Source organism: Bidens hawaiensis, unplaced genomic scaffold (assembly GCF_021521415.1).
Source record: "Bidens hawaiensis isolate Kalapana, Puna unplaced genomic scaffold, B.hawaiensis_p1.1 tig00013993_1, whole genome shotgun sequence".
Lineage (NCBI taxonomy): Eukaryota > Viridiplantae > Streptophyta > Magnoliopsida > Asterales > Asteraceae > Bidens > Bidens hawaiensis.
The window spans coordinates 411,125-431,182 of NW_027492202.1; the positions used below are offsets into that span (position 1 = coordinate 411,125).

The following is a 20,058-nucleotide window of genomic DNA, read 5'->3' on the forward strand; positions in this document are numbered from 1 at the left end:
TAAAATGGACGCGGTTGTGACAAATAAAAAAAAACAACGTAACCAAACTAATAAGAACTTAAAAAAGAGATTAAACGATGGTTCAGTTAATTCTTTTTCTGATTACCGACTTTTTTAGTTTAGTTATGGTTACATATCTCTACAAAACCGAACCGCTTAAGTGAAAATTAAACTAAACGAAACTAACCAAACAGCAAATATACATGCATCTACAATTCACACTCCTTGATTCATGAGTTTTCTAGTGATGTGTTTACTTCGTGACCATATATTCATGCATCCACACCATTTAAACTCCAAGACAATCCCACCCCAAGCATAGCAACTCATAATTCAGTTGATGTGATACCACTATACAAAAGGTCAGCCACATGACATGATTAAGATCACAATTAATACAAAAAGTAAAGGTTGACAGTTTCATATACTAAATAGGACCAAACTCGATAGCTTCACCCCAAAATTGATAGATCAAGAGATTAGGTACTCCACAATTAAGATCATAATAGACGAACATTAGATTTGGATTTTCTTAGAATTATCTAACGATAATTATGGTTATACGCGATTGAATTACTAACATGTGTATTTGATTACCACGACCGCCCAAGGTGGGAGTGAACTCAAGCAATTGCTTTCGGCTCCACCGGAATAGAGCCCAAATTTTTAAAAAATAATAAGAATCAATTATAAATACACAGTGCAATTCAGGGTAATTTGGGCACTTTCTGGTTCAACGAGTTTTCTGAGCTGAATGGGTAAGAGCCTCATTCAGCCATTAAGACTTTACATTTTGATGAAACAAACAATCCTAGATCTGAATGAATCAGATTTTACCTTTAAATGAAACCATTCAGACTCCTACCCATCATATCATAGTAGAATAAGAAACATAACCATTATTAAAATTCTTTGACCCATTTACTAATCTATAACTAACACCCCTAGTTACTTTATAACTAATTAACATACATAAATCTGATCAGATTTTTTTTTATGAAACACATATCGACATTGTATTCAATCTGCCTTTGGTGGTTAATTATTTGAGGGCTTTAACTTGGTATATGTAACAAATAAACTGTTACAAGAATTCCCTCCCAAAAAAAATGTAGCCGATAAATGTTTACACTTTCGATAGTTTATAGGTTGATTATGTGTGAACTCAAGAAAGTTGAAAAGTAACTCGGATTTTTACTTCGCTTTGAGCCCCCAAAACAGTTGAGCCGCCCAGTTGATTATGGGATGCTAATACTTGATGTGTAAAACTTAGAGCCAGTCTAACAGCGAAGTATCGAGAAATTTTGGTGGGACACAAGGGGCTAAATGGTAAATCTAACGACAGTTAGGTGCTATCAGCGAAGTTAGGTGCTATCAACAAGAAGTATGAAACGTTACAAATCATCATTAATAAACAAAGGATGACAATACATGCATAAGAAACCTTCAGTGTTCAAAACAAACATAAATGTCTTCAAAATCTACACACAGTGTTTTAGATGGTTCTTCAAGTTATGAATGATGTACTTTCAATAAAGCTTGATAAAACATGTCAATAAATTGGTTATCCTGCAAAAAAAAAATGAAAACAAGAGTCTTCAGACAGAAATTGATTACAAAAAAAACTTTGAAACAATACGTGTTAAGAGCTCACCGGGCCGGTTAACAGTTCTCTTTCACCCATCAATTTTTGTTCTTTTAGTTTATATATAATTAATTAACTAAACATGATTACAAAACTACACTATTAAAACATTCATATAACTTTTAATGCTCCAGGTGTAGTAAAAACTAGTAAATAATTAGGCTTGTAAACGAACCAAACATTCAATGAAAAGTCATTCGACCGTTTGGCAGGAAGTTTGTTTAGATTTACTTAAGTTCATTCGTTCATTTATGTTTTGCGTAGTTTACGTTTATTTAAGTTCCTTTGTTTACGTTCTTTATTATAGTCATTTAAAATTTTGGCCTAGTACCTTATAGGCCCAACACATTGTTCTTCACATTACTTTTAACTCTACGTTTGTCCATCTATGTCCATTAGTTTACATACATGAACTGTTCGTTTATACTGTTCAGAAACATAAACGAGCACGAACAAGTTCATTTTCTTAACTAACGAACACAAACAATAAAACCCTGTTCGTCTAACTGTTAGTTGTTCGTTCGGTTCGTTTACAATTTGAAAATATCATTTAACATATCAAGGAAATAACGAGGTCATCCCTGGTCAAACTCATATGACACACTTCCAAATATGGTTTCAATACCTGTGAAAGCATTACAACAGCATCTCTGACTTTTTCTCGGGTCAACGGTCCATAAAACGGACCAGATGAACCAGGAGTGAGTGATGAAGGTGGTGCAGGTGGTGGAAATGGCTGAAGCAATGGAATACCGACACTTCTTTGAACATTCAGTGGCGGCTGAAGGGCGCCAGCTGGCACAGATGTTGACGGTTGTCTGACCAATGGGGCGGGAGAAGAAGATGGTGTGAAGAAAGAAAGAGGTTTAATAAGATTGGTCAAATGGTTGCTGGTGTTGACCTGGTCAACACTGTCACGTTGGGGCATTGGTGTGGCGGATGATGGATTGTTGACTACAGGTGGCGGTGTTGTTGAATTATGGTTAGGTTGTATGGGATTAACAGGATTTGTAATATTGTTATTATGTCCCAAATTCATAGAAGTCTGCATTGATAAAATTTAATGTAGAATAATCATATGTAGAAAATACAAATTAAAGATGTGTGTTGATGGATACGTACATTAAAGAAGTTGATAAAGGAGAAATCCTCAGGTATGTCTGTTGACCGAGAAGTGGTCAACCCTGGTTCCAGTGGTCCTTCAATTACAGCAGAGGTAGGTACTGCTTCAAGTTCCTCAAACTCACTAAAAACCAAAATATGATTTTAAAAATTAGAGGTAGTAATTTTGACTGTTATATGTATGATTTGAGCGATTCAAGTAATATTTATCTCTAATGGGTCAAAATTTCATAAAAATAAACGAGTTGAACAGATCCACATACCTTTTAAACTGTTTAATTAATGAAATAGATTATTAAAAATAATATAACTTTAATGATAAAAGTCAACTTGCTATTAAATTTTAAAAATCAAATATTTAGATTATACATAATAATAAAACTAGCTACCTTTTGTTCACTTTCTGCTTTGGGGGAACCTTTGAATATGCACCAAGTATCCTGGAAAATAAAAGGATGATGAAAAAAGTTTTTTTATGCCAATTGAACTTAAACATGTCATTGAACGCATGTATCAAGTGAGAATTAGGACCTACTAATAGGGAAAGCTAACGTAAAAATTAAATTAACGTGCTAAGTGTGAGAATCAAGTAGTGTAATTATATTTAGAAGCAGTGTAATTATGTAATTACATTAATTACACTACACTATAATTACACTAAGTTGTATATATAATTACAATACTTCATTCTCACACTTAGCACGTTAATTTAATTTATATTTGATCCAAATCCCCTACTTAATAAACCATTGACAAATAAGACAGAAATTTAGCTAAATATATCTAAAGGTGATAATACTTTCATGTTTCATGATCACGAGTTGGTTGTAGGCTTGTAAACAAACCGAACTTTCAGTGTACTAACGTTGGGCAGGAAGTTCGTTTTTTAGTATATGAACGAGCACAAACAACACTGTTCATTTAGTTAAAACAAACGAACATGAACAGATAACTCGTTTTTTCATTTGAATTTGTTTCTTTATTTGTTTACATTCGTTCATTTATATTAGTCTATGTCCACTCATTTACACTCATTCATTTAAATTCGTTTATGTCTGTCTGATTACGTTCATTGTTAAAATTCGTTCGTGTTTATATATTTTTTCTAAATTTACCTCCAATACAATTTAGCCTAGTTTTATTAACTTTGGAGGCACAACAGATTGATATTCACGTTTACTTTTAGATTTACTTTTAAATAATTTTCACTCAGTTATGTTTGTTCATCTATGTTTAGTTATGTTTGGTCGTTTACCTTCGCAAACCATTCGTTTATACTGTTAACAAACGAATATGAACACATTCTTTTCTTAATGAACCAACACGAACACGAAAACTTCAATCGTTTAATTGTTCGCATTCAACCGTTTCTTCATGTTCGTTCGCTTCTTTTAAAAGCCTACTTAGTTGACTTACATAAAAGATTGTTTACCTTCGCAAACCATTCGTTTATACTGTTAACAAACGAATATGAACACATTCTTTTCTTAATGAACCAACACGAACACGAAAACTTCAATCGTTTAATTGTTCGCATTCAACCGTTTCTTCATGTTCGTTCGCTTCTTTTAAAAGCCTACTTAGTTGAGTTACATAAAAGATTGTTTGCACTGTAGCAGATGTCATTATAGTCGGACTCAAGTAACAGATATAATGCAGCTATATTAATAATTTGAAACAGTGAGTAAAGCTAGCATAAAAACCAGAAAAGAATATAATAATAATTACCTAGTAAAGAGGTTTGCAACATCTTCACACTCACGTGTATTATAGAACCAAATACCATTCACTTCTTGAGAAGCATTCCGGTAGAGCAAATAAGGAACTTGAAGTTCAAACTCAAAATCTCCTAACAGATTCTCCACAAGGTTTTCTGTTAAATGTTAATAAAGCATGTCAAAGATCACAAAATTAAAATGCTAAATGTACTTAAAAGTGAATAGTGTAAAGTTCTTCATGCTTCTGGTTCACTATTATGTCAGTGTCATTCAATGCAATAAAAATAAACAAATAATAACAAAATTAGAGGAAGCTTGCCTGTACTTCGTCGATTCATTACAATAAACTGGAACCTCGGTTGAGTGTTCCTGTAATTACAATAAAGAGTTCATATGTCAGATTGATTAGTCCTCATTCTTCAAATAAAAGCAATCAATCGAAAAACTTGTTCCTATTTCTATAGTTTAATATGACCATTAAAAAAGTTCAATACTTAGTGTCAGTGACTTATAATGCATACTCACACATTATTAGCCATAATGATCTTATAACCTCGGAAACTATATATACTTGCAATTGGCATACAAGAAAAACAAATTAACTACAACCTCTTAACCACAAAGAGAGACCCTTCAACGTCCTTGCGACTCTGAGAAACAAAAGAAGAAACAAATAAGAAAAGAAACTCAAATACATTTTACGCACACCAAACAAAAACACCTTTCATCATGACGATGCAATTAACAAAAGTATCAAACATGTATACGACTCGTTGTATATCTCATCTCCATAACACAGTTGTATGTTTCATGTACACAGTTGTGTACTTTTTATCAAACAGGTTTAAGGGGGGTGTTTGGGTGACGTTTTAAATTTGCTTATTTGTTTTTTGAAAAGCAAAAGCCACTTTTGAAAAGCTCCAATTTGAAGCTTTTGGAGGAGCTTTGCCAAACACTTTTTGCTTTTCAACAAACCAATAAGCATGTTTTAGAAGCTCATCCAAACACCCCCTGAGGCTGTTCTCTATGGCGGGGGGCATCGAAGCCCCTCCACAGCGCCACGTGAGCACTGGGGGCATCGAAGCACCAACCTATACGACCCGCTGTGGTTTAAAGCCCCTTTACCGCCCCAATATATATATATATATATATATATATATATATATATATATATATGCATACATATATATGTATATGAGAGAGAGAGTGTGAAAAGAAGGAGGGCCCACAAAAAGCACTCAAAGGTGCCAGTCGTACCGAAGCCCCCCCCCCCCCCCCCCCACCCCTCAGCGGTGTGCAGGGGCTTCGATGCCCCATGAGAGCCACCTTTCGCGCCCCATGTGTGAAGCCTAATTGTGCCTTAAACAGGTCATAGATCGCCAGCGAGTTTCATGAGATAATATATGCACTAGATCTATCTAACTAAAACTTGTCTCCGTAACTTAAAACTTAATTTCATAAAAAATTGAGTGAGAATTAACAAGATTTATCTGTTAATCATTGGTCTATGATAAAAGCTGATATGAGTTACTGTGTTATACTACCCTAAGAATAAAAAAAAACAAATATCCAAACTAAAGCAAGTGTACACTCCGCACATCTTAATGTTTATTATCAATTACACAGCTAATAATTAGTTATAATCAGAGTTGGAAAAGTATAATAAGGAAATAGTAGAAAAGGTAAGGAATAATAGAATAAAGTACCCATTGATTGAGGTCGACGTTGAATTCGTAGAAGGTGACGTGAGCAGCGGTGATTAAGATCTCCTCGATGTAAGGATCCATGCGCTGAAGCACCGTCAGATTCAGGATCTTCGTGCTGTTCTGGTCCAGATTCGGCATCAATTTACCACTTTGCTGAGACATATTGATTGATCCTCAAACCCTAAACCCAGCTTCAAGTGTTTGTTTGGGTCGGTTTCGTTCTACGCGATGCTGATGATGAATAAATTAAATAGATTTTGTTGAGTAGTTGCTTGATTTTGTGGCTTCCATAAAATATTATTATGTGGTTTATTTTATTAGCAAGGTATAAACACTCAAAACTCAAAACTACAAATAATTTGGTGAAACCGGTTATGGTTTGTTAACAGATCTGGTTTATTTTATTGTTTGCTAGTTTAAGGCAATTATCAGTTAACAAATAATTTGTAATAAATAATTTTAAGGATTGTCAGATGATATTCAGTTTTGTTTAAAGATACAGAGAGTATAAATATAGACTTTTGTTCTAAAATGTGTAGTTATTTCACTATTTGAATGTGTTATAATTATATTTCTTTATTTCCTTTAGAAATATTATTTTTTTATGCAAACTAACTGTGTAAAGAAAATGAAATAAGTAAGAAAACAGGTTTTATTAGTCAAAAAAGAAGAGCGTGTATAGTGGGCGGTAAATTGGAGTTTTGGAAAATAAGGGGCTACAACACCGCTTCCGGGCTACATATCTCCCCTCTTGGCCTTGTGTCAAAAATCCTCCCGTTTTAAAGCCTTCCACTGCAAATATACTAATGCTAAATGATAAACCACCTGATCCGATAGATCTATCACCAAATGCCCAACCCAACAATAAACTAAATATAAAAGAAATTACTATTATTTATTTGAAGTTTAATAACGAGTACGATTCGTTCATATCAATTCTGTTTATCAAAAATGATTATGGGTGATGAGTCACAAAAACTACATGACCACCTATATGTTTTCTTAAGATAATTACAGCTTTTTATCTTGAGAAAAAAATGTTAAGTCTCCCATTAACTTAAAACATAGTTAACTAATTTAGACGTGCAAAAAAAAAACCGGTTCCGGAACCTAACTGGTGGAACCGAACCGGAACCGGTTCCAGTTCCAACCCGGTTGGTACAATACCCGGTTTGGGTATTTTTGTACCCGAAAATCGTACCCGGTTCTCCTATTTGTATGTCAGTATCAGTTCCAACCCGGTTCCTACCCGGTTCTTAATTGGAACCGGTTCGGTTCGTACCTGGAAAAACCGGTTCCGACGGGTTTTTTTTGAAGGGTCAAACAAAAGTCAAACTAGCCGTTGGAACCGGTTCCAACGGTAATATAGCCGTTGGAACCGGTTTTTTAGACACCAATTAGCCGTTGGAACCGGTTCCAACGGTAATATAGCCGTTGGAACCGGTTTTTGAGACAATAGATCCGTTGGAACCGGTTCCAACGGTAATATAGCCGTTGGAACCGGTTTTTGATGCCCAAACCTATATATAACTTGTTTCCACCACTTGTTTCACCACCAAACTCGAACACAAACTAAAATACTACTTCTTTAGCAAACCCGTTCCTTTACCCGACCATCCAACTAAATATTATTATGGCACCCATCAAAAAAACTAACAAGAAGGCTAAGAAGAGTGCTTTTGTTGCCCCCGTTCCTGTTACGGAGGACCCAAGGGTTGTTACGGTAGTCAACCATAACCGCAACCAAGACATATGGAAGAATTGGGATTTGATTGTGGATGACGAAGGTCATCAAAAGGCTCGTTGCAAACTATGTGGTTCAATATTAAAGCACGATTCCAACTCTACTTTGAGAAATGAAGACGAAGAAGAGGGTGAAGACGAGAATGAAGACGAAGAATAGTTGTAATTATTTGTTTTGGTAAAATTATTTGTAACTTGTTCAACTAATATTTAGTTTTGATTTGTTTTATTATAATTACTTTTGTTACTCATGATTAATTTTTGTTATTTTTTTAATAACGGCGAACATTTTATTTATCTAAAAAATAACTATTACAAACATTATTAAAACATAAACGATACTAAACATAACAACTAAAACATAAAAAACAAAGTCCGTCGTTTTAATCCGGGAATACTTATTTTTGGGTTGTAGAGCCGGACGACTCTCCCACTTCCGTTTTTTTAGCTTCCAACCTTCTTTTCTCTCGACAATACTTATTCGTATGTTTTCGTAACGTCAAGTTGGACCCTGCTTTAAGAAACTTCGAGCAATATTTGCAACGTGCCAACTCATGTGAGTCGGTCATGAGACACAAATCGTAATGAACCCAAACATCGGGGCATCTTGTTGTTTCGATCACCATAACAACGTCATCATTAGTTGCCATTTGTTGTCGGTTTAAGGTTAATTGTGGTTTGGAGTGTGTTTTATAGTTTTGGAATTGGTTTAACAAGTACACAAACAAACTTTGCTATTTATAGTAAGAAAATAACCTATTTGTAGTTAAAAAACCGGTTCCAACGGTCAAAAACGGCTATATAGCCGTTGGAACCGGTTCCTAACGGCTATAATATTTAAATTTCAGAAAAAACCGGGGGAACCGGTTTTTACGTAAAAACCGGTTCCGGTTCATACCCTACCCGGTTCTTAAAAGTTAGCATATCTGGGCATCGGTTTGGGTCGGGAACCGAACCGGTTCTTGATTGGAACCGGTTCCATTTTACAACCCGGTGTGAAAAAACCGGTTTCGAACCGGTTCGGGTTTTCCGGTTGAACCCGATTTGTGCACGTCTATAATTTGATCCGTAACCCATTTAAAGGCCTCTTACAGTGTCTTACAATTTACATAACGTATAATTTTGTTTCATGCTCATATTAAAAAAAATGCAAAGTGGTGCTTGGTAAAATATAACTCGTTCCAAACAATCAACTTCCTAAAAATTTAGAACAAAACACGCCAGGTTTACAATTTACATAACGTAAAATTTTGTTTCATGCTCATATTAAAAAAAATGCAAAGTGGTGCTTGGTAAAATATAACTCGTTCCAAACAATCAACTTCCTAAAAATTTAGAACAAAACACGCCAGGTCTAAACTATAAATAATAAGCGAGAAACAAAAACTGGTTCCGATGTCTCCAAATGTATCAAAAACAAAATAAACACGACCAGGAACAAACATTTTTAACCTAGTATCCACCTTTGAGATCGTTGACAACATCATACGGAATGGCGGTAACGGTCTCCAAGGTTGTACCCTCAACCATAAACCCAGGCTTGGGACCCAACGGTTGTCTTTTGGTACTAATCACCACACCCTTAGCCTTGGCCTCGGCTTTCAATTGGTCGTTCTTCTTAACCCGTAGCTTGAATTCTTCGGTGCACCTTGAAGGCATTACGTGCTCAATTCGCACATGGATCCTCTTCTTGATGATCCTGTTACCAACCTGCATAAACCAATACAATATTAAGTAACAACCTAAGTCAAAATAAGTCCGGAACATAATCACTTTACAGAAACACCAAAATTTGTCAAAAATCAAATGCTGCATATTCAAGTTAACATACGCTGGTGTGCATGAGTTAGAATTAACTTAAAAAAAGGCATTCATTTTGGTTTTCAGTTTAAATTTGGTTTCAAGGTTTCACTATCAAGTGACATTTTGAACAGAAAATTTTTTTGGCCCGGCATTATAAAATTTTGATCCTAAATCTTTTTGTTGACCAATGTGCCCTATTTTGGTTCGGTCTTTCTGTTACAAATCAATTTTTACATGCACATGCCTAGTTTGAACTCTAATTCGGTTAAGCTCGAGTTGAGCCTCTAGCGAGTCATCTAGGCTTGTTTACACCCCAACATTCAATTCTCTAACAAATTATATGCTTTAAAAGATATGTAACTTAAAACACAAAATATCACATCCAATGAATAAAACACCTACTGCCAAGTGCCAATCCAATCACTCCTTAATAAACCAAGTGTCATTTAAGTTTCTTATAACTAAATCCTAAAGTTCTTCACAGAGTAGTTCAAAACACACGAGACTCATAGCTCACACGATAAAAACTCAAATAAAACTACCTAAAAAATTTGATTCGAAACGACCAAAGCCAAGGCGAGTGAAGGCTCGACTCGTTGGCTATCGAACCCACCCTGGCTCGATTCGGCTCAGGGACAGCCCTATTTCGGTTCTACATAAAATTAACAAACCTCAAACTCTTAAATCCAAAATTCTATATAAAAAACAAACTAAATACATCATTTATATATTAAATTCCTAAATGCACATCATATTAACAAAACACCATTTTTTAATCCAATCAAGCATCACAACAAACCAAAACCCTCATATAATTACTTTACAGATCTAATAATCAAACACAAGTTAAAACAGAGAGAGTAAGAAACAGACCTGCTTATTCATTTCAACACCAATGGCGCGTTTGGTAACGTTCCAGACCTGACCAGTACGTCCATGGTAGAACTTATGCGGCATACCTTTATGCACGGCTCCATTCACCTTAATATCCACATAATCTCCAACGTGATAGGTTCTGAGGTATGTTGAGAGATGAATGGTACCCTTCCTCCTGAACCCTCTGGCGAACAAGTCTCTGGTTCGAGACCTCAATCCATGTCCGGCCGGCATCTTCGACTCTGGTTATTGATCGTAAACTGGCCGTCCGCTGTGAGTACTGAAACCCTAGGTGTGTATATAAAAGAGGGGCGGCTGGGATTTAATTAGGGTTTCGGATTATTATTATTATTATTAGGCCTTATTATGATGTTGGGCTGAGTTTGAGGCGGCCTGTTTTGTTCGGGCCTAATGGGCAAACCACAAGGTGCACAAACCGGATATTTATATGAATCGGAACCGGTTTCGGGTATGGCTAACAAAAGTTAAAATGCAGGTCGGGCAGGAATAGGTTACGGGTATAGTTGGGTTTTGAACGGGTTTTTCTGGGTTTTTTTTTGGGTTTCGGGTAAGGTAGGGTCGGTCGTGTTTTGACCGGGTAAAGGTGGAACCAGTTCTAGCGGGTCCACTTCCGGGTAGAGATCCAAGGAGAAACTCAATATCAGTCCTACCCATGGGTCGGGGACGGGTAGGAACCGGTTGTTTTGTGCATCTCTAACCACAAGGTTTTGATTTTGACTAAAGGTGTGCAAAACGGGTTCTAGTGCGGTCTGAGTCTAATCGAGTGTCTTAAAAGGTTTGGGTTGGGTTTAACCTTGTTGAACTCATTTTGAAGTATGGGATTGCAAACCTAATTAATCCTTATGGTTCGGCTTGGGTTCAAAGTTGTGTTCCATGAAGGAAGACTGGGATATTTGTGATCTCCAGCTTGATTCTGAGGGCTTCTGGGTTTTACCACCAGTGGGTCTTCGGGTGGGTGATTTTCTCCGGAACTGGAGATAACCTGGAGGCGCTCAAGGGCTCTGTACGGCTAGGTTGGGCAAACGGACGATGACCTTTTACCATTTGATCACCCCATACGAAATAACTAGGCATTTTATGTTTGTTGACCATTCAAAAAATATCAGAAAGGGAAATAACATAAAAAGGAAGAAACAAAATGGAAATGGGACATGGTAGACCCAAGCATGGGTTTTGGGATCAGACATTTGAACCTGCTTCTGTAGATTCACAAGGAGAGCTAACATTAACAGGGTCCTAAGGGACATGAAGTGGTGATAAAGTATTTTCCATCTTTAGATTCTAAAGGTGGAATGTTCAAATCATACAAGGTGTAGATACAAACAGTTTTAAGTATTTAGGAGTAGGTTACCTCGTTAAAAAAAAGGGAACACCAATGCGACCAAAGCATTCCAATTATATTAGGCAAAGGAAATTGATACAATTATTATTAGAAACAATATAGGGAAAAAAGACGTTCGGCTTGGTTTTGAAACTGAGCCAAATCAAACAAGCTTTTATTGAGCTTCTCTAAGCGAGCTTCAAGTCACAAGTTTTTTTAACACACCTAACCGAAAATTCATGTGAATATATCATAAAAAAAAGAGAATACAATAACGTCCAATTGTGAAAATGATATCGCTTCTTGTGTGACTACAAAAATGAATGAAAAAAAAAAGAGTAAAGCTATTTACATAGATAGTCCATGTAATGTGTATTAGAGCGTAAATTTGTTACAAAATAAAAACCAGATAATCCAATGCTTAGACCATTTGTTATGGTCTGACGCTTAAGGCTTGAATTTGCCTCCTTAACACACAATCGTTTAAAGCAAAGGGGCGTCAAAAAAGAGAATGGGGGGGGGGGGGGGGGCTCTTTCCCCTTCCCGTTACGTGTTAGCGCCCAAATGACTCAAAAGGTAAGGTCTACCCCTACTAACAACCAATTACATCTTTTTTTTATTTTGTTTTTTTATAGTTAAACCTAGTAACCCACAATGTGCTAATTAAATAGTGGGCTAGTTAAATCCCCATTAACGACGTGCTAGTAACTTGACACTTTAACTAGCCTATTTTAGTTAAACCATAATCAATTGTCGTAGTGACAACAAAGACATGACCTAAACTGTAAAAATTTAATTAAATCAACAAAAGTATAAAACAAACATACCGGACCACTAGATACAATTTAGTACTCCATCTCTCTACGCGGTCAAGGAATCTTCCATTCATTGTCATAGTTTGACAAAAACAGCGATAAAACTTCTAAGCGCATTTTTGAATAACTAAGATATTTGAAAAATTAAATGTTTATGACTATTAGTAAACTAAGATTTATATATTGTGCCAAACAAGCTTAGAGTTGTTAGTGAAAAAATATTTGCTAGAATTATCTTTATGCATGAGATTTGATACTCTCATGGTTTACCCTAGTCTCAAAATTTGATCGGAAAACAAAAGAAAGGCAATATATGTTCGATTTCACCTATTTTATCTGGTCCACTAAACACTTACCGTTTCCATCCATTAGCTAGTAATTAGGTTGCGACACTAATACTTTCTATGTCAATTTTGTTATTACACAAAGTTTTGATTAAAAAATAAAACAAAAAAGCATAACCTTTTAGGCTATCGTAATACCATCGTGAGTAGGGGTGTGACCTTGCACGTGGTGTGAGGTGTGGTGAACACCATGCCGCTCCTCCGTGAGAGGGGGCTTGAGCAACCCACCGTGAGTGGACTCACAAGTGTGGGAGAAAGCCCTTGTCGGTATTTTTTTTCTTCAGTTTTTAATTAAAAATGATCACGTTCTAATCCCTTTGTGAGCATGAGTGTGATCACAGGCCTTGCTTAGGTGGCGACACCTTTTGCTCACACTCACAAGACCATTACGGACAAAAATTGATTTGGGAAAGTTTATATAAATAAAAAAGTGTAAAAAAAATCTATACTAAATATATGCTATAAATTAAGGGTTAGGTTAAATGTACCCCTCCTGGTTGCTTGTCATACCCCACCCCCCTGGAAAAACCAACTTTCATATTAACCTTTGAAATCATATAATTACCAAATTAGCACAAAAGTAAGGATTTTATATTATTTTTTTTACAAGTTGCGTTTTCTTTTTATGATTTCGAGTTTAGGGTTTTGGGTTTTGGTTTTAGGGCTTAGGGTTCGGTTTCGGGTTTTGGTTTTAGGGTTTAGGGTTCGGGTTTAGGGTTTAGGGTTCGGTTTCGGGTTTCGGTTTTAGGGTTTAGGGTTCGGTTTCGGGTTTCGGGTTTAAGGTTCGGTTTTGGGTTTAGGGGTTAGGGTTCGGTTTCGGGTTTAGGGTTCGGTTTCGGGTTTAGGGTTTAGGTTTTAGGGTTTCGGGTTTAGGGTTTAGGGTTTCAGGTTTCGGGTTTAGGGTTTAGGGTTTAGGGTTTTTGGTTTATTTTGTAAAATATAAAGTGGTAAAATAAGGATATTATAAATACATATACTATTAAAATTTAAAAAACATATTATAAATATTTATAATTTAATATTAAAAATATTAATATTAAAAAAATAAATTAATAGTAATACTTTATAGTTTTTAATTTGATATATGTAGTGGAGGTTATCAAATAAAAGTAATGTTGTAGGGACTAATATGTATATAAATAATGTTAAGAGCTAATTGTAATTTATGTAATAAGTTTAGGGGGGAGTATATTTAGTAAAAATGGAGTAAGGGATAGTACATTTAGCAGCACCCATAAATTAAACACGACTTATTCCCCATGTAGGCTGATTTATTTGAAAACAAAAATTTTCCAATGTTGACTTTGGATCAGAATAGTCTTCCAAAATCTTTTGACATTCTATAAAAGCAAGAAACAAGAAGCATAACTCACCATTTATCCTATATTCTTCCATAATGGCCAAACAAAAAAAATGCTACAATCATTTTCACTATTCTTCTTGTATCTTTTCTTGCTACCGTTGAATCCCAACAATTTTCAAGAAAGTTGTCACAACAATCGTTAGGCTTGAGAAAGCAAAAACTAAGTCATTTTCATTTCTACTTTCACGATATAGTAAGCGGCCCTAATGCCACAGCCATCAGGATCGTTGAAGCCACTAGGACCAACCGCACTGCCGCCACTGGGTTTGGTGACATTTCCATGATTGACAACCCATTAACCGTGGGCCTAGAACGGACCTCGAGGCTAGTGGGTAGAGCACAAGGGATGTATACATCAGCAAGTTTGAACGAAATGGGATTGTTGATGGTTATGAACTATGTTTTTGTAGAAGGGAAGTATAATGGTAGTACATTGAGCATTCTAGGTCGGAATCCGGTGATGTCGGCGATGAGAGAGATGCCCATCATTGGAGGAAGTGGATTGTTTCGATTTGCACGTGGGTATGCCGAAGCAAGAACCCATACTTTTAATATGAGCAATGGTGACGCTGTTGTGGAGTTTAATCTTTATGTTCTTCATTATTAGTTTATTGCAATATTTTCTAAATTATTTTGTCCGTAATTTTGATGTTTTGATATTGATTATGAGATTATGCATTTTTAATCATAAGATTTAATTTCCAGTCATTTTAAGTCCATATTACGACTTCAAGACCATGCACACCTTTTAACAGTTCGTAACCTCTTAATGGTTAAGAGGTAGCCTTAAGGGGCTGTTTGTTTACATCTGAATGAAACCATTCAGATGTAAACATCTAATTCATTCAGACTTCAGACTGTTTTGTTTCAAACAGAAAAGCATCTGAATGGTTAAAATTAGGTCTGAATCATTCAGACTTGTTGTTGTTGCTGAATGGAACAAAGGCTCATTCAGACCTGACTCATTCAGATCTGAATGAACCAAACAGCCCCTAAGTCATAATGGTTAAGACTTAAGAGGTAACAATTAAGAGATTATATGTTAGAAATTCAGACTTAAGGTTACCATTTAACGATTAAGATGCTACCAAACTGCCTCTTAGTTTCCTTAACTTTTTTCCGACCTCAACAAACACGTGTCAAACGTAGATGGCTTTTGAGATCAGATATTTCTTATGAACCCATATCCTAGTGCACTCGACAGTGCAACACAACTAGAATTCGCCTAGGCTTTTACATGTATGAAAAACTTTGTCCAAAATGAGATTGTTTGATTGAATTAGTCATCCGATTATAATTGAGAAATTATTAACATAAAATAATGTATTGTATCAGAGGGCCTACCGTGGCAAGAGAGTCGTATGAAAGGAACCGGGCAGCCTATTTCGTACGACGGGCATGGGCCCAATCCATTGACCGACTATTGCTTTTAAATCAAAAGTCCTTGTGGTTTATTTATTTTTATTTTTAATTTTAATTAATTCAAGATCTGTCGGCCCATGCTTATTAGATCAAAATCATATCAAAAAAGCCATCTTATAGCCCAAATAAAGGCCCAATAAATATTAGGCCCGTATACGTAACAATAAACCGGTTCAGTCCATTCAAGTTGTTTTTGCTTGTCTACTCGATTGTACATGAGTTGGGATGTTTATAGCCTGGTTAGGCTGGCTTTTACGGAACTTTTGTGCCGAATCATAATTACGGTTTTAGAGAAACTAAATCGAACTGACCAGGTTGGTTGGGTTGAGGGGCATGCCAAAATGGTTCGATTTTGGGAAGTTGCATGTTTGGACCAATTTATTTTAACACGAATAATATCATTAGATCTTTAAAAGTTCGATAAAATGTTAGGTTTAAAAAAAGATAGAACGTTATATGTCTTACTTATGGCAAAAAGGTGAAAAAAATTTACACAAAATATGTTAAGTCGAGAATCTGGATATATATAATAACTAAGTATTTATGCGTTGTATAATTTTAGAATTTGTCATATGGTTGAAATTTAATACTGATTCTAAGTGATGCTGCGTACAAGATATGTAGAACTGAAAACCATTACAATAAAGTTTCTAGGTTCAAATTTGATTGAAATGTTGTTGATCATAGTTTGTATTAACTGTACTGTCTTGGTGTTTGTGGATTGTGCATTAGGTGGAAGTTGTTTCATATCATATGCATGTGGTCCTTTAAGAGCCCATACGCGTGCATGATTCGAACATTAAATATATAAATGTCCCCCGAGTGTTGCCCTCTAGGCCAAACCCCAGCTAGTTAGGGTGTTTATACTTTATACTTTGTTGTTGATATGCATTTTAGTGATCTGAACCTAGGGTTCATCAAACATAATTCTATAAAGTGGATTGCGGTAGGAAATTCTATGTTGGGTTGTAATAATAAATATTACTTTGGAGAAAAGAATGTGCAAAATGTCGCCGGTGTGAAGCATGTGAAATGTGAAGAACATTTCGAATACTCTTTTACTACGTGTATGGTGTTGGATTAATTTCTATTCCGGGTCACAAGTCGGTGAACCAGGCTTAAGAGGTTTTAACAAGTCGGTTAAAGTCTAAGGGATATTATGAAACATTCCATATGCTTGGTGGCCAAGTTCACCTTGCTGGCCAAGTTGACTTTGTTGCCTAAGTTCACCTTGGTGGCCAAGTTGAGTGGTGACCACATATTATGCTTGGTGACCAAGTTGGGTTACTAGTATAAATAAGTGTACAAAGTTAGTGTTAGATACAACACAACAACAACAACAAACACAACAATCACCACCATCACTACCAAAGTTATTGTAATCAGTTTTTGAGTTATATTTTCTGGTTATAATATAAGTCGGTTATTTATAAGTTGTGCGTTAATTATCGTTTATCATTCTTGAATTGGTATCAGAGCTCGGTTCAAAAATGCGATAATTAACGGCCAACAAAGAAGGTGTTTCGATCAAACAAGTTGGTATGATTTCCCGAAGAAGTTGTTACCGTGGTTGATCGAACAAATTGGTTTGATCTCCCAAAGAAGTTGTTGTCATTGTCGATCGCATAGTTCGTTCAGTTGTTACTTTATTCAAACAAGTTGGGTTTGAGTGGCTATGGGCGACACGACTCCATCGCCGCCGCCAAAGGGGAAAGAGAACGGGCCATCTTACGTTCAATGTCCAATGTTAACTGCAACGAACTATACCGTGTGGGCTATGAGGATAAAAGTAGTCCTAGGAGTTCACAAAGTTTAGGACACCATCAACTCGGGTGTCTCTGATGAAGACAAAAATGACATGGCTATGGCCTTGTTGTTTCAATCAATACCCGAAACCTTGATCATGCAAATTGGAGATCAAGAAACTGCTAAAGCCATGTGGGATTCGATTAAAACTCGACACTTAGGTGCCGAACGGGTTAGAGAAACACGTCTCCAAACCTTGTCAATGGAATTTGACAATATGAAGATGAACGAGTCAGATTCCATAGATAACTTTGCGGGCAAGTTATCGAGCATTGCGTCGAAATCAGCGGCTCTCGGCGAAGTTATAGATGAAGCAAGGTTGGTAAAGAAGTTTCTCAAAAGTCTCCCAAGATCGAAGTATATTCAAATGGTTGCTTCGCTTGAGCAAATGTTGGATCTCAATAAAACGGGATTTGAAGATGTTGTAGGCCGACTTCGAGCCTATGAGGAGCGAATCCGAGAAGAAGAAATTCAAGGGGGTGACCAAGGTAAACTTTTATTCGGTAAATATGATTCATCAAGTCATAGAAGTTTTGAATCTAGTGGGGGACGAGGACGAGGAGGTCGAGGTCGCGGTCGAGGCGGTTTCAATGGCCAATACCGAACCCCTGGTACCGAACAAGGGTCATCAAGTCGGGGAAAAGTAAAGGTGAAGAAAGACCGGTCAAAGATTTTATGTTACCGATATGACCAGTTTAGTCACTTTGCATCCGGTTGCCCGGACCGAGTTCAAAAGGGTCAAGAAGCAAACCAAACCGAAGCCCGTGAAAATTTTGATGATGCGGCGTATATGCATCAAGTTGTGTTCTTAAATGAACAAAACCTAATACCAAAGAAATACGAGACCGAGCGGGTCGAAGATGATGTATGGTATTTGGATAATGGGGCAAGTAATCATATGACGGGAAACCGGTCATATTTTTTAGAGTTAAACGAGAACATAACCAGGAGGGTTAAGTTCGGAGATGGGTCATTTGTTCAAATCAAGGGAAAATGCTCAATTATTTTCCAAGGAAAATCGGGTGACCAAGACTTGCTAACCGAGATTTATTATATTCCGGAGTTAAAAAATAATATAATAAGTCTCGGTCAAGCAACGGAGTCCGGATGTGACATTCGGATGAAACACGATCTTCTGACCATGTACGATGAGAATGGGAGGTTACTCATGAAGGTCAAGAGATCCGAAAACCGACTCTATAAAATACGAATGAAAATTGGAGCTCCCGTGTGTTTGCAATCAAAGATTGAAGATGATGCAAGACTTGGGCACATCAATTTCGAGTTAATGAAATCGATGGCTAAGAAGGATCTTGTACGAGGTTTACCACATGTTGAACACGAAAATCAGTTGTGTGAATCGTGCTTGGTGGGTAAACAAACGAGGCGTTCATTTCCGGCTACATCCTCGTTTAGAGCATCCCAATCTTTGGAGTTAGTTCATGGTGACTTGTGCGGTCCAATAACTCCATCCACTATCTCGGGTAATAGGTATGTCTTTGTTATTATAGACGATTACTCACGATATATGTGGACGGTTTTATTGAAAGAAAAAGGTGAAGCGTTTGAAAGTTTTAAGAGGTTTAAAGCCCTAATTGATACGGAGGCGGGTTTACCAATGAAAACTCTTCGAACCGATAGGGGAGGAGAATTCACTTCACGTGATTTCAATCGGTTCTGCGATGAAAGTGGAATTATTCGGCATTTAACCGCCCCGTACACGCCGCAACAAAATGGCGTGGTAGAAAGGCGAAACAGAACTTTAATGGGGATGGTGCGGAGTATTCTAAAGGCAATGCAGGTACCAAATTATATGTGGGGAGAAGCGGTCCGACATTCAACTTTTTTAATTAATCGGGTCCCAACCCGGGCCTTGGTTGATCAAACTCCATATGAACGGTTCAAGAAAAAGAAACCGATTATTGAACACGTTCGAGTATTTGGGTGCATGGCGTATGCTAAAGTTGATAGTGTACATCTAAAGAAACTTGATGATAGGTCAAGACAGCTCGTTTATCTCGGGTCGGAGACGGGTTCAAAAGCATACCGTCTCTTCGATCCGAAAACCCAGAAAATTGTTGTTAGTCGAGACGTTGTGTTTGACGAAAACAAAGGGTGGAATTGGGTAAAGAAAGTTGAGAAGAATGACTACGAGCCGGGTATGTTTTCTATTGTTTGGGGGGTACGGTTGACAATGGAACTGGTCAAATCGAACCCACTATTGAAGAAACGTCTATAAGCAACCCGAGTAGCCCAAGCTCTGAACCTACATCATTGGTTCAACCCGAGTCCAACGACTCAACCGAACCAAGTCATATCGGGCCTAATTCCTCAACCCGCTCTCAAGTTCAGT

General features: G+C 36.7%; 2 protein-coding genes and 1 pseudogene across 2 annotated transcripts; 1 reads left to right on the forward strand and 2 right to left on the reverse strand.

Annotated features, from left to right (window-relative positions):
• Positions 1-1,347: 1,347 nt before the first annotated feature.
• Positions 1,348-6,393, reverse strand: LOC143545705 (mRNA-decapping enzyme-like protein). The gene is made up of 8 exons (XM_077037540.1): positions 6,192-6,393; positions 5,095-5,135; positions 4,805-4,854; positions 4,496-4,640; positions 3,157-3,207; positions 2,768-2,891; positions 2,271-2,690; positions 1,348-1,569 (listed from the first exon to the last, which is right to left on the reverse strand). The coding sequence occupies exons 1-8, from the start codon at positions 6,351-6,353 to the stop codon at positions 1,513-1,515; spliced, it is 1,050 nt and encodes a 349-aa protein (XP_076893655.1). The 5' UTR covers positions 6,354-6,393; the 3' UTR covers positions 1,348-1,512.
• Positions 6,394-9,265: 2,872 nt separating this feature from the next.
• LOC143545706 (large ribosomal subunit protein eL21z/eL21y-like) lies at positions 9,266-10,908 on the reverse strand. The gene is made up of 2 exons (XM_077037542.1): positions 10,611-10,908; positions 9,266-9,644 (listed from the first exon to the last, which is right to left on the reverse strand). The coding sequence occupies exons 1-2, from the start codon at positions 10,845-10,847 to the stop codon at positions 9,387-9,389; spliced, it is 495 nt and encodes a 164-aa protein (XP_076893657.1). The 5' UTR covers positions 10,848-10,908; the 3' UTR covers positions 9,266-9,386.
• A 3,615-nt stretch (positions 10,909-14,523) lies between these two features.
• LOC143545707 (dirigent protein 22 pseudogene) lies at positions 14,524-15,084 on the forward strand (annotated as a pseudogene).
• Positions 15,085-20,058: the final 4,974 nt, after the last annotated feature.

What these genes read in the sequence shown, in the direction of transcription:
- LOC143545705 (XM_077037540.1), bottom strand. Translation starts at nt 6,353, where the DNA reads ATGTCTCAGCAAAGTGGTAAATTGATGCCGAATCTGGACCAGAACAGC. An exon ending in AATGAATCGACGAAGTACAG is followed by an intron (nt 4,641 to 4,804) that starts GCAAGCTTCCTC and finishes AACATTTAACAG; the next exon opens with AAAACCTTGTGGAGAATCTG. An exon ending in GTTGCAAACCTCTTTACTAG is followed by an intron (nt 3,208 to 4,495) that starts GTAATTATTATT and finishes TTTATTTTCCAG; the next exon opens with GATACTTGGTGCATATTCAA.
- LOC143545706 (XM_077037542.1), bottom strand. Translation starts at nt 10,847, where the DNA reads ATGCCGGCCGGACATGGATTGAGGTCTCGAACCAGAGACTTGTTCGCC. An exon ending in GTGTTGAAATGAATAAGCAG is followed by an intron (nt 9,645 to 10,610) that starts GTCTGTTTCTTA and finishes TGGTTTATGCAG; the next exon opens with GTTGGTAACAGGATCATCAA.